This window comes from Aethalodelphis obliquidens, unplaced genomic scaffold (assembly GCF_003676395.1).
Source record: "Aethalodelphis obliquidens isolate GAN/ISIS:26980383/991018 unplaced genomic scaffold, ASM367639v1 scaffold1, whole genome shotgun sequence".
NCBI lineage: Eukaryota > Metazoa > Chordata > Mammalia > Artiodactyla > Delphinidae > Aethalodelphis > Aethalodelphis obliquidens.
This window is the reverse complement of record NW_020837945.1, coordinates 81,822,396-81,840,617: the sequence shown is the minus strand read 5'-3', so window position 1 is coordinate 81,840,617 and position 18,222 is coordinate 81,822,396. Positions and strand designations below refer to the sequence as shown.

General features: G+C 39.7%; 1 protein-coding gene across 2 annotated transcripts in view; it reads right to left on the bottom strand.

The window, feature by feature from the left end:
* Positions 1-10,696: 10,696 nt before the first annotated feature.
* Positions 10,697-18,222, bottom strand: part of EHHADH (enoyl-CoA hydratase and 3-hydroxyacyl CoA dehydrogenase) — a 49,643-nt gene continuing 42,117 nt past the window's right edge. For both annotated transcript variants that reach the window (XM_027109780.1, XM_027109772.1), the window contains one exon: positions 10,697-12,222. In XM_027109780.1, coding sequence (XP_026965581.1) covers positions 10,961-12,222 — 1,262 coding nt within the window. In that variant the 3' untranslated portion in view covers positions 10,697-10,960. The remainder of the gene's footprint in view (positions 12,223-18,222) is intronic.

Sequence of the window (18,222 nt, the reverse complement as noted above, 5' to 3'; positions counted from 1 at the left end):
TGCTATGAAGGAAAGAAGTGAAAAGCGCTGGTAGCTGGAAGGGGAGACAGGATCAAGACTTTTTGAGAGAGAAGTTTTTTCTTTTTTTAATTTATTTTTGGCTACGTTGTGTCTTCGTTGCTGCCCTCGGGCTTTCTCTAGTTGCGGCGAGCAGGGGCTACTCTTCTATGCAGTGCCTGGGCTTCTCATTGTGGTGGGTTCTCTTGTCGTGGAGCACGGGCTCTAGGCATGAGGCTTCAGTAGTTGCGGCATGTGGGCTCAGTAGTCATGGCTCACAGGCTCTAGAGCGCAGGCTCAGTAGTTGTGGTGCATGGGCTTAGTTGCTCCGAGGCATGTGGGATCTTCCCGGACCAGGGCTCGAACCCGTGTCCCCTGCATTGGCAGGCGGATTCTTAACCACTGCGCCACCAGGGAAGCCCAGAAATTTTTTCTAAACAAGAATTTTTTTAAGATGGAAGACATTACACAGTGTTTACATGCTGGTTGGAAAGAAGCCATACAAAGAGGGAAGTTGATGAAGCAGAAGGAAGAGGAGAGGCTCGCTGGGGTGGTGCATTTGAGTAGGTGAAAGGGGATGGTATAAGAGCATAGTGGGGGAGTTGGGGGTTGAAAGGCACACAGATAGTTGGTTCACAGAAATAGGAGGGACAGCAGGATATATGAGCTCAGATGCAGGGGAGTGGATAGATGTGTTGGTGGGTACTTGTGGCAGGTCTCTTCTGATTGCTTCCATTTTTTTCTGTAAAGGAAGCAAGGGCATCAGCAGAGAAGGGTGACAGAGAAGGAGGCGATGGAATTCAGGAAAAGAGGGGGTATGAAATAATCATGTAGAAGAGTGGGGAAACGAATGGCCTGGGGAAGTGTTCTGTATAATAATAGTATAGCCTCCTTGAGGTTAGTGGGCTTTAATTGTTTAGTGACCATTTCCTTCACAGAATTCCAGTAGTAATATTCTACATTATTCATTTGGCACATAACACACGTTACATCCTGTTTTCATTTATCTGTTTTTGAGAGTCCTACCTCTCTTTTTCTTCTGATTATACCTCACATGTTTCCAAAAAGGGGCTGAGACAGTTTACATACAATAAAGAATTATTTTAAATGACATAAATGAGGGCTTCAGAAAAAAAAAAAAAAAAGTGTGGGCCAGTGCTGCTGACTGTGTGGGGTGGTCTATTTCTCAGGTGCAAAGTTATCAAGTCCACAGGGTTAATATACTAAACCCACATCTTCCAATCTGGCCTCTACCAATAAGAAAGGTGGTATTTGGCCCCCACAATTACTTTTTATTTTATTTCTCGATTATTCAGAAGCTGGCTGGTGAAGCCACTCATTGGAGACTCCCTTTAAGACTTTAAGAATTTAGGCCACAAAGACGAAGGAATGTTCAGAGAACATTTAAGAATAGAGGATATTTTGCTGATGGAAACTGTGAATTCTAGAGGACTCAAGGGAAGAATTTAGAAAGCTGAGGAAGACAAGGCATCAGATTAGGAGATATACAGAGCTGCATAGGGATGAGAGTCCAGGTGATGAGGGGTGGCTGGGAGTTTGGGGCTTCTTGTAGTGAATGACCAAAGCAGGGACAAGGTGTGAGGAGAGTGATATGGAAGGTCTACAAGGCAGAAGCTGTGTACTGGACGCTGTGGTGCACGGTCCAGGTTCCCCCTTTCAGTACCAAGGCACTTATTCCCTCAGCTGCTGGGAGAAGCCAAGGACCTGAGTTCCCCCAAGGATATTCACCTTGGCTGAAGGTAGATGCCTTGTCCAAGGCCATGCCTCCCTCCCTGGGGGCAACCCACACCCAAAAAGGTGAAAGTACAAAGGCCCAACACCCCTGCCTCAATTCAGGACATCTCTGAAGGGCTGTCTGAGCCTCAGAGCTCCCCAAAGATCTGCTGAAGCTTCTGCTACATCTGCCTCACAGTTCAACTCCTCCTTTTGCTCCTTCTTGCTTTCTCCACTCCCTTACAGATGTTATACCCAGGAGCACTCACCAGTAGATTTCCTGCATGGAAATCTCTATTTCAGAATCTCTTTCCTGGGAAACTTGCTCTATGCCAATTGCTAACAGAAGTGGTCCTAGGAAGCAAAATCTGAAATGGGATTTTAGAGCTGGATTATAAACCAGCCAACTGGCGATGAAAATGTCATCTGGTGGTAAGTGGAGTATTGAAAGCGCCTAGCATGCTGTAACTGCACAAAAGTTAAAACTTTCATCAGTGGAGAAGTTGGGATGGGATATCCATAGAAGGTAGTGAGGGGGTTTTTCAGGCCTTTAAGAGGTTACAGAAAGTTGTAATGGATTCAGAGGGCTGTTGCTGGGGACTATTCCTGTCCTGGAGAAATACAATAAAAGGTGTGAAGGTGATTAACTACCAATCTAAGACAAACTGTGATTTTCAGAGGGCTTCCCTGGAAGCATATAAGACAGATTTATCTCCTGTAGTCACAGGATAGAAAAAGCAGAGGTCAGGCCCAGGATTAAATTATGAGGGAAATGGAGTTTCAGAGAAGGGTGAATTCTCATGGCAATTCTGCTTTGCCAAAGTTAAGGCCTTGATTGAGAAGAAATGGGACCCTGCGACTGGCAATGGCGACATCTGGGTCAGTGAATTTGAAAATATCAAATTCTGAGTTCTCCTGAATACTTTGCGCCTGCAGAGGTGGCCGGCCCCTCCTTCCTAAAGACTTGTGTTTCACCCTTGCTCAAAGACAATTCAGGGGCTTCTGTTATGCAAGACACACACTCAGCTCGTGAAATAACTCCCCTCCTGGGCATCAGAACAATAACTAGAGTTAAGTCACAAAATAACCCATTTAGGGGAGTGTTAAGACTAAGGGAAGAAAGGGTTTATATCCTCAAGGAGGTATAGAATCCAGCTAAGAGGTGTTGGCAGAAGCTGGGAGACTATGTTTGGGAGTGGATCCTGAGGGCGCTGGATCAAGAGGGGCAGAACATGAACTTTGGTAGAGTGAGTTTACTGATGTGGAAACCTTTTCCATGATACAGGATTTAATGCCCAGGCAGGCTCTAGGACACACATTGCTAACACAGTGCTATGTTGGCTCTTGGAGGCTTGGAGAAAGTGATGGCACACACGTAGTGAAGTAGATATACTGAACTGCCATGGCAGGTGGTGGAAGAAGGAAAAAAAAAGACTCAGAGAGGTGGCTTGAGTGGGCAGTGGCAATGGCTTGGGTGGTTGGTCAGGGACCAAAAGGAGAAATATTGGAAGATAGGAGACAGCAAAAACTGGGGAATTGAGGGATGCACTGATGGGAGTGGGCACAAAGTGTGAAGAGCTGTGCATGACATGTTAATTCCATCCAGGAAACATCTACCACAGAAGATGAATTAAACAACCAAGTAGACAGAGTGACCAGGCTAGCAGACATCAACCAGCCACTATCATTACCCATATTAGTGCTGCTGGTATAAGTGGCCCACGACAGAGAAGGCTTGGTTGTAGGGATGAAGCTATGCATGAGCCCAACAGAATGGACGCACACTCATCAGGGCTGATCTAATTGCTGAATGTACAACTTGCCCCAAGTTGCCATGGCGAGACCAACAAACCACTTGGTGGTAAGCCAACTACATCAATATTCTTTAGTCAGCAGGTCAGTGATTCATCTTGACTGGAATTGACACATATTCCAGGGTTTTCCTTTCCTGACTGCAGGGCTTCCTTTTCCAAGGACTTCAAGAGGATCTGAGCCAGTAAAGTAAGAACTCACATAATATTGCATCAGACCAAAGGACATGCTTTAAAACAAATGTGGTACAGAGGTAGACATATGACATGGATTCCCTGTTCTGATCAGATACTACATCACCCAGAAGCTACTAGCCTTCCTTATAGAATAATGGAATATCTCTTAGAAGGTATTACTGAGGTTCCAGCTTGGAGATTATATCCTGTGAGAATGGAGTACCATCCTCCAGGATGCAGTTCACATCCTGAATCAATAACTTTATATGGTGCTATGTCCCTAACAGGTAAAATACAAGGTTATAGGAACCAAAGACTGAAAGTAGGAGTGGCCCCATTTATCATCACGGCCAGTGACCCACTTGGAGAGTTTTGTTTCCTGTACCAGAAATTAACACCCTGAGATCTAGAAGACATGATTCCTAGAAGGGAAATGCTTCTGCCAGAAACACAGTAAGATCATTTTAAATCTATATGTGCCCATTCAGTCACTCCTGGCTTTTTGTGTCAAGGAAAGGAGTCCCCCCACTGGCTGGGTATTTGACCCCAATCACAGGAGGAAGCAGGACTATAGATAAAACATGAGCAGGGCTACAGAGAAAACTTGACCAACATAATTAGCAAGCTCGACCTTAGAATAGCATCCTAGATTCATCAAACAGAGAATGCACATTCTTTTCTAGCACACACAGCTGTTTATAAAAACTGATAACATGTGAAATCAGAAGAAGTCTATTACACATATACAAAAGAGTTGATAGCATATGGATCAATGGTTTCCAAACATCTTTGATCATGTACCTGCAGTGTTGCAGTTTCCCTGGGAAGCCCACTCTGAGACGGAGATGAGTGTGCAGATTGTTTAGGGAGGGCTCTTGGGACTAACACCTGTGAAGGAGAAGGGAGAAAGCAGGAATGAGCAGAGAGAGAAGTTCAGCTGCAATTGGATACCAACGAAGGCTCCAGCTCAATGTCCTTGGGAGCTCGAGAGCTATGTCAGCCCTTCAGAGTTGGGGCAAGAAGATCAGGTGCTTACACTCCTGAGTTGAGCAATCATTGAATACCAGCTATTTTTTAAAATTAATTTTTATTGGAGTATAGTTGCTTTACAATGTTGTGTGAGTTTCTACTGCACAGGAAAGTGAATCAGCTATATGGATACATATATTCCCCTCTTTTTTGGATTTCCTTCCCACTTAGGTCACCGCAGAGCATTGAGTAAAGTTCCCTGTGCTATACAGTAGGTTCTCATTAGTTATCTATTTTATACATAGTAACAATAGTGTATACATGTCAATCCCAGTCTCTCAATTCATCCCCCACAACAAGCTATTTTTGGAAAAAGTTGTGACCTTGAGCCAGGCAATCCCGAAAGAAGGCCATTTTCTGGTAACTCTCCTACCAACTCGGAGAATAAAATTTTCATTCCTAAAAGAGGATCTGGGTAGCACATCACATAAATTTTGAGTATACATCTCTAATACATAATAATAGGATGTTTATAAATTATATACTTTTACTATTATATTGACATATATGACATTTTAAACACAATAACATAGAAGTTTATAAAGAGTGAGATAGTGATGAACTAAACAATGTATTAAAACATTTTGCATAGGTGATGGTTTCATACTGCTATTCACTAAGATAAGACACAATACACACTTAGGACAGGCAGACTTCATCATGAATGGTAGGTTGTAAGTCAATATTTCTAATAATCTTCTTGATAATTTCAATTTTTTGGCCAACTTCTTACCTGATCAGACTCCTTTGCTTGCATTATTTGTGTTATCTTCAACTGTTCTTTCTTTCAAAGATTATTTTTAAGGGTGCTTTCTTTGAAGGAATCTTTTGTGAGGGTTAATTTAGTTAAATTAAATAATTTAGTCTAAATATCCACTTAGCCCAGCATACATAATTTGCAATATTTCTCAATATGCTGAAAGCAAATGTAAGAGGAAGGATGCCACTGTCAACCTCTCTACATTTTGGAACTCGCCCTCTTCCCTCACAACACTCCATTCCTGACATGTGGCTGTCTGAGACACAACCTGGTGAGGACAGCAGTGTTCTTATCTACATGAAATATTTATAAAGATTAATCTCTCTCTCTCTCTTTTTTTTTTTTTTGTGGTACGCGGGCCTCTCACTGCTGTGGCCTCTCCCGACACGGAGCACAGGCTCCGGATGCACAGGCCCAGCGGCCATGGCTCACGGGCCTAGTCGCTCCGCGGCATGTGGGATCTTCCCAGACCGGGGCATGAACCCGTGTCCCCTGCATCGGCAGGCGGACTCTCAACCACTGCGCCACCAGGGAAGCCCAGGGGCACCCCATTTTAGAGATCTCTGATCTAGTGAGCAGGTTTGTGCACCCCAGATCCAGCACCTCCCTTTCGGTCAGTGCTGAGAGATATTGCTTCTTGAATTACTCCTCTTTCCATCTTTCCTTCTGATAGCACGTACTTTGTTAGTGTTTTTATCTCTAATCAGGTAGGAGTCAATTTGAGGTTTAAGTAAGCCTGTGAGACTGTTTCCTACTAAGTCGATTTAATCCTTTCTGCTATCCCTTTGTCCTTGTGGTCTAGTTTTTAAATTATGTTCAGGTTCTTGGTGGTGTCTCCATGAATTGCCTACAACAATTATATGTGAAACATAACATACAAGTTTATTAGCAATTCAACATCAAGTTGAAAAAGACATCACACGGGCAAAAAATTGTTTTTCTTAAAACAAGAAATCCTGTTTAATGAGATTAGATTCTCAAAGCTGCCTGTGTGTCAGAATGACCTATGGCACTGAGAAAAACAAAAACAAAACAAAACAAAACCCACTCATTCTTGGACCCCACCTGCATTACTTAGGGTCAGCTGTGAGGAATTAAAGAACTACAATAACAGGGTCTTACCCATAATGGGAGTTGATTTCTCTCTCACACAAATGACTTTTGGAAGGCAGAGTAGCAACTCTGCTCCATGAGGTCTTGGGGGACCAAGCTCTTTGCAGCCTTCCTTTCTGCTAATCCCTAGGGAATTTTGTCCTTGTGGTCCAGTATAGTGGGTTGACCTCCAGCCTTCACATCTATGTTCCAGGCAGCAAGATGGAGGAAGGGGAAAAAAACTGGAAAAGGATGCATATCATCTGATCCTTAAGGTAGTTTCCCAAAATCTGCCATGTGACACTGCCACTTACATCCTATTGTCTGGATCTCAGTCACATGTTCACAACTGGATGCAAGAGAAGCTGACAATAATACTATTTATTCTGAACAACCAAATACTCAGCTAAAAATTGAGAAGTTTATTGCTAGAGAAGAGAAACTTTGGGAGACAGCCAACAGTATCTGCCAAAACTTACAAATCAGCGATTCTTTAGGCCTTGGCGGTCTTCAGGAATCCAAGTGCACTTATGATTTGGTTGGAGAAGGTTTTGCTGTACCCCATCCTAAGGATCTCATATTATGTCCAGAATTAGCAACTGTTTCTGTGCTCTCTTAGAGAAGGTGGAAAGATGGACACAAGGTCGATTGCATCAGCTCTGTGCCTGTCATTTTATCAGATGCTTTCAGGCATCACTCAGCTAGGCTATTTTAGGTTTGGTGAAAGAGAACCAATAAATATTACAATTAAAATACCCTGGAATTCTTTTGACAAGAATTAAAAGCCCTGTTCATCTCTCTCACGTTCCTCTTTCTCAGGGTGCTAGCAAAAAAAATACTAAGAAGAACAGACAAGACGTACAGTTGAACCTTGAACAAGGTTGGGGTTAGGGGCATTGACTCTTCTCCCAGTCTAAAAATCCACCTATAATTTATAGTGGGCCCTCCATATACATGGTTCCTCAGTATCTATGGTTCCCCCATATCAGCAGATTCAATCAACTGTGAATGGTGTAGTACAAAAGTATTTACCATTGAAAAAATGGAATTTTTCAAACCTGAGCTGTTCAAGGGTCAAATGTAATCTTTTCTAAAAATTTGGTCCACTGGAGACACCAGTCTAAATGGAGACTTTCCCTCTACTTTTGTCAACTTTGTTTAGAGAGATACTTACAGCAATAAAGAGAAGAAACTGTTTTGGGGCTTGAAACCTCTACACGGTGTGCCCTGGAAACAATACTGGGTGTTGCACAACTCTACAGGGTACTGTTCACATTATTTCTATGTGAACGGCAGCCCCTTGGAGCAGGGTATAAATGGTGTCCCTCAGAGTTGTGTAAGGTTGCTGTCCTGCAGGGAAGCAGTGTAACTTGTCTGTTAATATCGAAATACACGTAAACTGGCAAAATAACCATGTGGCATTGACAGTCCCAAGAAGAGTCAAAAACTATTCTGTTCTTGAAGAAAGCTGTTTTTAAACATAGTCCAGAGAACTTGATTTATATTAATTTCATCAATGGCTACCAAGAGGGTTCAGCTAATCTAGTGAATCTGCAACATTTCTGAATTTCTAGGTGTCTATTTTAAAGACAAGTGTAAGACCCTAGAAATTACAGGTTTCTACAGTGCTGTGGAATATGATTTGCATGCACATTTCTGTCACATCATTAATCAGGGGAGTTTAGGATCCCTCACTTTCTTTCTTGCGAGCACACCTGTTCCTGCTGGAAATGAATAAGTAGATAGCAACCGCAGCTGCACGGTGGCTTTCCTGATTTAAGGAACATAATTAGTCTCATCTTTAAAGCTGGAGTATTATGTCAAAGCTTCAAGGGTGCCTCTAATATGTAGCTCTTGTCAGAGTCAATTACCATTAGAACATATTTTTAACATGTCATTTAGAATGTGTTTTTTAAAAAAAAGATAGTTTTAAAATTATTAACAAAAACAAAATAAGTCTTTAAGCAAGTGCATTTTCAATAATGGGATGGGATATCCTGGAAAGGTTTCTTCATATTAGCCACTGCTGTTTATGGGACCCAACAGTTTGAATCAGTCTTGCCTCCTTTGACACAAAATAAGGATAATTGAACTCATGCTTCTTCTTCCCATTTTATATCAATATATAAAGTATTGGTCCTTAACATTTATTGGGTCATAGACATGTCAGAGAATACAATGTAAGATATGGCACGTTTTCTAAGCAATGCACTCAGATACATATACACAAATGTTAGCACAAAATTTCAGGGATTATTGACTCAAAATCTATTCATAGACACTCTAGTTTCAAAACCCCAATCTAAAGGAGAATGTAGGATGAAAATAAGTTTTAAGAACTCAAAAAAAAAAGAGAACTCAAAATTGAAATCTACTCAAGGTCTAAAGAAGAAAAAGTTGATGTGTGTATGAATTTGAAATAAGTTTACATTAATTTGAAACTAAGACACTTTGGAGACAGAGTTACTATTTTCAGGAATTTTTTTCTATTGATGTCTTTAATTTCAAGGACCAATTTATATAAAATCCAGCAATACACATCTCAAAAATTATTCTAAATTGAACTACAACTCAAAGCACACTCTAGAAGTCTTTTTGGTTTGTTTTGTACAATGGCAAACTTATGCTATATTCCTTCAAGATTTCTCTATCAGAACTTTTGGTAATTTTGTTTGGGTTCACTGGTGAAAATATTGTTAAAAAAAACCAGTTCATTTACATCATCCTGAAGGACAATAACCTAAGCCCATTTGTTTGTTTGTTCACTTATTTATTAACTGTATTAAGATATAATTCACATACCATACAGTTCACACATTTAAGGTATACAAGTCAATGGTTTTTAGCAGATTTACAGAGTTATGCAACCATCACCACAATAATTTCAGAACATTTTCATCAACCCAGAAAGAAACCTTGTACCCATTAACAACCACTCCCTATTCCCCACCCCCAATCATTCCAGCCTTAGGCAAGCTGTAATCTGCTTTCTATCTCAATAGATTTGCCTATTTTTTCACTTAGCATAATATTTTCAAGATTCATCATGTTGTAGCATGTATTAGCACTTCATATCTTTTTATGACTAAATAATATCCTATTGTACGGTTATTCTACATTTTATTTATCCATTCATCAGTTGATGGACATTTGGGTTGTTTCCAATGTGGGGCTATTATGAATAATTCTGCTATAAACATTTGTGTACAAGTTTTTGTGTTGACTAGCCCCTCAACATTTAACCATACAAGGCAAAAAGTAAAAAGAGTTCTTATAACAAAATTAAACAAAATTTGTTTTACAATAATTTTAGACTTGCTAAGATTTCATACCCAACATCACAAAGGCATATCATGACCGGGAAATGCATCATGACTTTATCACAGAATTAGAGGAGGTTAGATCCCTGAGATCTCTTCTTACACTAAGTCAACAACTTAACTACTTTCCATTACTTCTGTCTGACTAGAAGAGTAAATAAAGACCAGGTTGTGGACATCCAGTGGTCTTGAGGAAATTATCATAAAATGTTACTGAGCCTCTTGCAAGCAGCAAGGACAACTGTGCACATGGGCCTTGGACAGAAGTGTTATATTGAGCATGACTTGCCAAGCTATCCTGACCTCCCTATTCTGGTCTGAAGTACGTGGTTTCCTCACCAACTCTCAATTGTGTTTTGCCTAAACTTCAACACTGTTCTGCCATTGATACGCTACCTCTGACTACTGCCTCTGCCTCTCCCTTGGCAGCTTTCCAAGCTCACTCATAGAGACCCTCACTGCTGACTCTACCCTGCCAACCATCTTCACTCCACCTCTGAGACTGAAGTGAAATGTATCATAGGCTTCCTTGCTGGATTAATGTCCCTCTGGACTCTAGGTCTGTCAAGAGCTGTGTAAGATGCTCAGGGGTGCATGATGAGTGTCTGTTGAATGAAGGGTCCATAAGATTTCCTATCGGTGCTACGTGTGTGAGGTTGAAAGGGCTCAAATGAATTTATACACGTATCAGTGAATAATTAATGACATATTTCTTCAATGATCAAAGAACTTGGGAACCTCAACTTAGTCCTGAGGCTCTTTCCTTAGTGATTATGGTGTTAACATAAGTTTATTCACTGAGATTGAAATAATTTATCTGATAGGGACAGATTCCCAGGCATAGAAAGCACATTCCTAAAGATCTGACCCATTAGAATCTTCATCAGACAGAAGACCCAAAGAAGAGTTTTAGCTGGCCAATTACTTCTTTTGCTTTGCATTTCAGAGCAATCTTACTTTGGATCTTTGGATTTAGTTTCACTGAAATTCAGTGAGCACTACCTGATGCCAGCATGTGAGGCAAAACCTGAAAAGCTGAATCACAATTTACTGCTGGGGGGTCCTGCCAAGCTTTGCCACTCTTTCAGAGGAGGGTTTCCCTGGGAAGCCAGTTTTTTCAGATAGTCACAAGGCTCCAGTTGGGGAATATCAGGATTCTGCCTGTGATATTTCTGCAACTTCTCTACCACTGTGGGCAACCCAACTGTGGAAGCATAGAACATGGGCCCACCCCTGTGCCTTGGCCATCCATACCCGTGTAAATAGACCACATCAATGTGCTCTGGGGTAGCCGCCATCCCTTCTCCCAAGATGCGGAATGCTTCATTGATGAGTGAATATAAGCAGCGCTCGAGGATCTCATCCCGGCTAATGATACGTGGTTCAATGTGATAGGTTTCTCTGTACTGTGTCAGAAATTTGGAAAGCCAGGGATTAGGTTTGTGAATCCTACCCAACGGCTTATCATAAAGGTACCAACCCTCACCTGTCTTCTGGCCAAATCGTCCTGATTCACAGAGCATATCAGGAATTGGGCAATATCTCCAGCTGCCTCGCTTTCGGGAGGGAGTTCCTGGAGGCAATGTAGGTCCAGTAAGACCTTGCCCTTTTCGGGATTTCCAACCTACATCCAACCCAGCAAGATCAGACACTCTAAAAGGTCCCATTTTGAAACCAAACTCTTCCAGCACCTGATCTATCTCCTCTGGTTTACTGCCTTCTTCCAATAAGAAATATGTCTGATTATAATAAGGCTTCAACATTCGATTCCCAACAAATCCAAAACAATTGCCTACCACTACTCCAATTTTGTTAATCTTTTTTGATAAATTCATAATAGTGGCAATGGTAGTGGGGGAAGAGTATCGGCTGGGAATAACCTCTAACAACTTCATGACGTGAGCTGGTGAGAAGAAGTGGGTGCCAATGACCAAGTGAGGACGATCACTGGAAGAAGCAATCTCATCAATGTCCAGGGCTGAAGTGTTGGTGCACAGAAATGCTTCTGGCTTGCACACGGCTGACAGTTCAGCAAAGACCTGTTTCTTCAGGTTCCTTTCCTCAAATACTGCTTCAATAACTAAATCTACACCACTAAGCTCTTTTATAGATGTAGTTAACCTTGGTTTTGGTCCTGACCAAGAGTGGCCACTCTGCTGCATTTTGGACACTTCCTTTTCTAAGATGGAGGTTATTATCTTGTTTGCAGTCTCTAGCTGCTTCTTGTCTGATTCTACAGCAATCACAGGGATTTTGGCCATTGCAAAAGATAAGGCAATGCCTCGGCCCATTGTTCCCAAGCCTGCAGATAAGAGTGAAGGAGAAAAAGAATGATTCAATGGTATTGGCAACTGAGAAATTACTCAGTGAATGGAAGGCTTCTGTGGAAACGTGGCATTCAAAGATACAAATTCAAGGACTACAAATGGATTGAATACTAGTTAAGGCTAGGCACTGTATTAAGTGATTCAGAAGGTATAACAGTAAGTAGGATTCACACACAAACACACACATGCTATTAGAAATAATAAACAAGTTCAGCAAGGTTGCAGGATACAAGATCAATATACAAAAATCAATTTTATTTATATATACTAGCAATGAATAATCTGAATATGAAATTAAGAAAACAATTCCACTTATAATAGCATTAAAAAGAATACTTCAGAATAAATTTAAGGAAGAATTGTAAGACTTGTACACTAATAACAAAAGAACATTGTTGAAAGAAATTAAATAAAACCTAAATAAATGGAAAGACATCCCATGTTCGTGGATCAGAAGACTTAATATTGTTAAGATGGCAATATTACCCAAATCAATCTGCAGATCCAGTGCAATCACTATGAAAAATCCAACTGTTTTTTTTGCAGAAATTAACAAGCTGATCCTACAAGTCATATAGAAATACAAGAAATCCAGAATAACCAAAACAATATAGAAAAAAAAAAGAACAAACTCTTTCCAATTTCAAAACTTTTGACAAATCTACACTATTCAAGACAGTGTGATACTGGAATAAGGATAGACATATAGATCAATGAGATAGAATTGAGAGTCCTGAAATAAACTCATACATTTATGGAAAATCAATTTTTGACAAGGATGCCAATATGGGGGGAAAGAATAGTCTTTTTCAACAAAGGTGCTGGGACAGCTGATATCCACATGTGAAAGAATTTTGTTGAACTTCTACCTCACACCATATACAAAAGTAGATCAAAGTGGATCACTCAAAATGGATCAAAGGCCGAAGTAAGAGCTAAAACTGTAAAACTCTTATGAGTAAATCTTCATGACCTTGGATTAGGCAATAGTTTCTTAGAAATGACACCAAGAGCATAAGCAATAAAAGAAAAAAAATAGATAAATTGGACACTATCAAAATTAAAAACTTTTGTGCTTTGAAGGACACAATAAAGAAAGTGAAAAAACCCCCATAGAATAGGAGAAAATATTTGCAAATCATATATCTGATAAGGTACTTGTATCAGAATACATAAAGAACTCAAACTCAACAATAAAAAGACAGCTCAATTTAAAATTAGGCAAAGGAATCTGCAGCAACATAAATGGACCTAGATATTCTCATACTGAGTGAAGTAAGTCAGACAGAGAAAGACAAATATCATATGATATCGCTTACATGTGGAATCTAAAAAAAGGGTACAAATGAACTTATCTACAAAACAGAAATAGAGTTACAGATATAAAAAACAAACATGGTTACCAGGGGGTAAGTGGGGGGAGGGATAAATTGAAAGATTAGGATTGATATAAACACACTACTCTATATAAAAGAGATAACTAATAAGGACCTACTGCATAGCACAGGGAGCTCTACTCAATACTCTGTAATGGCCTACATGGGAAAAGAATCTAAAAAAGAGTGGATATATGTATATGTATAACACTCACTTTGCTGTACACCTGAAACTAACACAACATTGTAAATCAACTATACTCCAATAAAAATTTTTAAAAAATAAAATAAAATTAGGCAAAGGATCAATTAAACATTTCTCCAAAGAAGATATACAAATGGCCAATAAGCATATGAAGAGATGCCTAACATCATTAGTCACTATGGAAATGCAGATCAAAACCACAATGAGCTACCACTTCATACCCACTAGGATAGCTATAATTTAAAAAGACAGACAATAACAATTCTGGTGAGGATGTGGAGAAATTGATACCCTGATTCACTGCTGGCAAATTGTAAAATGGTGCTGTTGCAGTAGAAAACAAGCTGGAAGTTCCTCAAAATGTTAAACGTGCAGTTACCATACGATCCAGCAATTCCATTCCTAGGTAGGTAGGTAGGTAGGTATATACATAACCCAAGAGAAATGAAGACATACATCCACACAAAACTTGTACATAGATGTTCATAGCAGCATTATTCAAAATAGCCAAAAAGAAGAAACAAGCCAAATGTCATCAACATGGATAAACAAAAGGTGGTATGTCTCTCCAGTGGAATATTACTCAGCCGTAAAACTAAATGGTACATCCTATAACATGGATGAGCCTTAAAAAACATTATGCTAAGTTAAAGTTGGTTGCAAAAGTTTACTTGTTATATGATTCCATTTATATGACATGTCCAGAATAGGAACATCCACAGAGACAGAAAGTAGATTAGTAGTTGCCAGGAGCTGGGAGGATGGGCAATGAGGAATAACTGCAAATGGGTACAGGGTTTCCTTTTAAAGTGATGGAAATGTTCTAAAATTTTTTGTGGCAATGGCTACACAACTTTATGAATATCTAAAAACCATTTAAGTGTACTCTCTTTTTGGTGACATTGTTACTATGTCTTTTAAAAATGTTTTAATTGCAGTAAAATACATATAACATAAAACTTAACATCATAACCATTTCTAAGTGTACAGTTCAGGGGCATTAAGTACACAGAGTTGTGCAACCAGCACCACCATCCATCTCATCTCCAGAACGCTTTTCATCTTGGAAAACTGAAACTCTGGGCTTCCCTGGTGGCGCAGTGGTTGAGAGTCCGCCTGCCGATGCGGGGAACACGGGTTCGTGCCCCAGTCCAGGAAGATCCCACATGCCGCAGAGCGGCTGGGCCCGTGAGCCGTGGCCGCTGAGCCTGCGCGTCCGGAGCCTGTGCTCCGCAACGGAAGAGGCCACAGCGGTGAGAGGCCCGCGTACCGCAAAAAAAAAAAAAACACTGAAACTCTGTACTCATTAAACAATAACTCCCCATTTTGCCCTCTCCCCAGCCCCTGGCAACCATCATTCTACTTTCTATCTTTATAATTTTGACTACTCTAGTCTTTTTCAACAAAGACTACTCTAGGTGCCTCATATAAGTGGAATCAAATAGAATTTGTCCTTTTGTGACTAGCTCATTTCTCTTAGTAGAATAGCCTCCAGGTTTATTCATGTTGTAGCGTGTATCAGAATTTCCCACCTTTTAAGACTGAATAATAGCCCTTTGAATATATATATGTACCACATTTTGTTTATTCATTCATCTGTTAATGGACATTTGGGTTGCTTCCACCATTAGTCCACTATTGTGAATAATTCTGCTATGGACATGATTATACAAATACCCGTTTGAGTCCCTGCCTTCAATTCTTTTTGATATACCCAGAAGTGGAATTGCTGAATCATATGGTAATTCTATTTTTAATTTTTGGAGGGATTGCCATACTTTTTTTCAGCAGCTGCAGCATTTTATGTTGAATTGTACTCTTTAAATGGGTGAATTTTATGACATATGTTTCACCTCAATAAAACTGTTATTAAAAATATGAGTAGTATCAACCCTCAAGGAACTTATAATCTAGTGGTGGGAAAGGAAAAAGTTCATAAATATCCACCCTTAAAGGTAAAGTAAGTGATGAGAGAAGTTCAAATTTCTTTGGTGATTCAAAGGAAAGAGATTATTTTTGGTTGGATGAGTCAAGAAAAACTTCAAGATAAAGATATTTGAAGAAATATTTAAAGAAAGATCAAACTAAAACAGTGAAATTGGAGAAGTTGAACCACCCAGCTGGGGAAGGGAAAAGAAAAGTGAGAAATATTTTTTAAAAAGGCAAGAAGGGGGCTTCCCTGGTGGCACAGTGGTTGGGAATCTGCCTGCCAATGTAGGGGACACGGGTTTGAGCCCTGGTCTGGGAAGATCCCACATGCCACGGAGCAACTAGGCCTGTGAGCCACAACTACTGAGCCTGCGCGTCTGGAGCTTGTGCTCCGCAACAAGAGAGGCCGCGAGAAAGCCCTCGCACAGAAACGAAGACCAAACACAGCCAAAAATAAATAAATTAATTAATTAATTATTTAAGGAAAAAAAAAAGGCAAGAAGGATGGAAAATGTAGAAAAATTATTCGATGGCAAAGATGTTGCTATTTCTTTCCCACACCATTTCATTTTCTTCCTGGGCACATAGAAGCCTGTACTTTCTAGACCTCTGGTATCCTGGTAGGGCCTGTAACTAATTCTGGTCAAGGGAATGGGGAAGAGGGTGGTGTGGGATCACGACTGGCCCCTAAAATCACCCACAAAATCCTTCATTACCACCTGGGTATAGAGGAGGCAGAGAACGACTCTGAGGCTTTGGAGGAGACCCTAGAGCAGATGTTGGCCTGCAGGTTGCATCCAGCCCACTGCCTGCTTGTGTACTGCTGGTGAGCTAAGAATATTTTTACATTTTAAATAGCTGAAAATGAAAGAATAAGAATATTTTGTGACACAGGAAAATTATATCAAATTCAAATTTTAGTGTCCATAAATAAAGTTTTACTGGAATCAATCACACTGATTTGTTTTTGTATTGTCTATGGCCGTGTTTTTTCTTCAGCTACTTTAATTATGAAAATCTTTCATGTTCTCAAAAAAAAAAAAAGGAAAACCAGAAGGCAACAGTCTAGTACAGAAACGTACAACCAGAAGATATTACCACCAACCAGGTCCGACAACTAAATCATGTTGGGGATTCTGAAAATAAAAGCACACTAATACAAAGTAGTAAACCAGTGGTTCTTATATAATCAGGGGGAAAAATGAGTCAGTAGGCCTGGAAAACACCATTCCTGAAAAAGAAACACTGTAAGAATATAAACCATAACTCTACAGTAAAAAGCGACCAGGACTTTCTACTCAGACATGGGTGAATCTAAAAAGGTGGTGATGCCATCTACTGATCACATGACCTTTTAAGGAACTGTAAAAAAGCATAGAAACAGTAGGTAAAATGTATCTACATCTCATAAAATTAAAATTTCTCTGGCTAATTTATCTTTGTATTTACCTTTCTGCTTAAGACATGGAGGTCAGAAGTAACCCACAATGAACAGAGAACCATAGAATATTAACTATTCTTGAAAGCATAAAAACCAACTATAATCCTTAAGTATGTTCCTTAAATTATCACCAAGTATTATTAATAGTGACCTCTAGTGAACACCTGTAATCATTACACCACAAGTCAAAGTCTCTGTGACTGCTTTCAGTATCATACTCAACTGAGAATGCAAGACAAAACTGGCCAAAAGGACTTTGTTAATTTCAGAAATCAAAGTAACTAAACTTTTTAATAGCCACAATTTAAATGTAGAATGTAAGGTTTTAACGATTTCTATCTTCCATATTTTTAACAAGCCATAAAATTGTGCTAGGTTTTCTGGTTAAAGTGATTGCAAATTTGGACCCTAAGTTTAAATCCTGGAGGTTAATTTTATATCAGGTCTGTATTAGCCACATTATAGCTATAATCCACTATCCTTTTTACAGAAACTCTTCCAATTTAAGACTCTGCAAGTTGTATACTGCCAAAAATGCCCATGTAGATTTATAAGAGCAGTGTAATATTGATGTACCATATTACTTCCATGAATTCTTAGCTATCTTGCCTTGCTTGATCCTAACAAAGGTTGTAAGCTATGAAATGCCGAAAGACAAAAGGCCCAAAGCCCGAGCTCCCAGTAAATCAATAGGCCGTCTTAAAAGTGTCTTCTGTAACAAGGCTCATACTGAACTCCACTGACACCAGATCTTCCCCTGTGACACCCAGGACTCTCCTCCCTTGATATGTGCATGAAAGGTGAAGAAGGACCACTGGAAATAATTTGTTTAGGATCTGTATCTTATAAAACATCCTTATAGATTAATACAATGACATCTTTTATATTAAAGAAAGTCAGTACAGCATAATCCAAAACTATCTTTAAATAGTACATTTAAGGAAACTAAGGAAAAGACTGTTGCATTATGATTTAATCTAATCGCACAAAAATTTGAAATTACAACTCCTCTAGATTTCTAAGA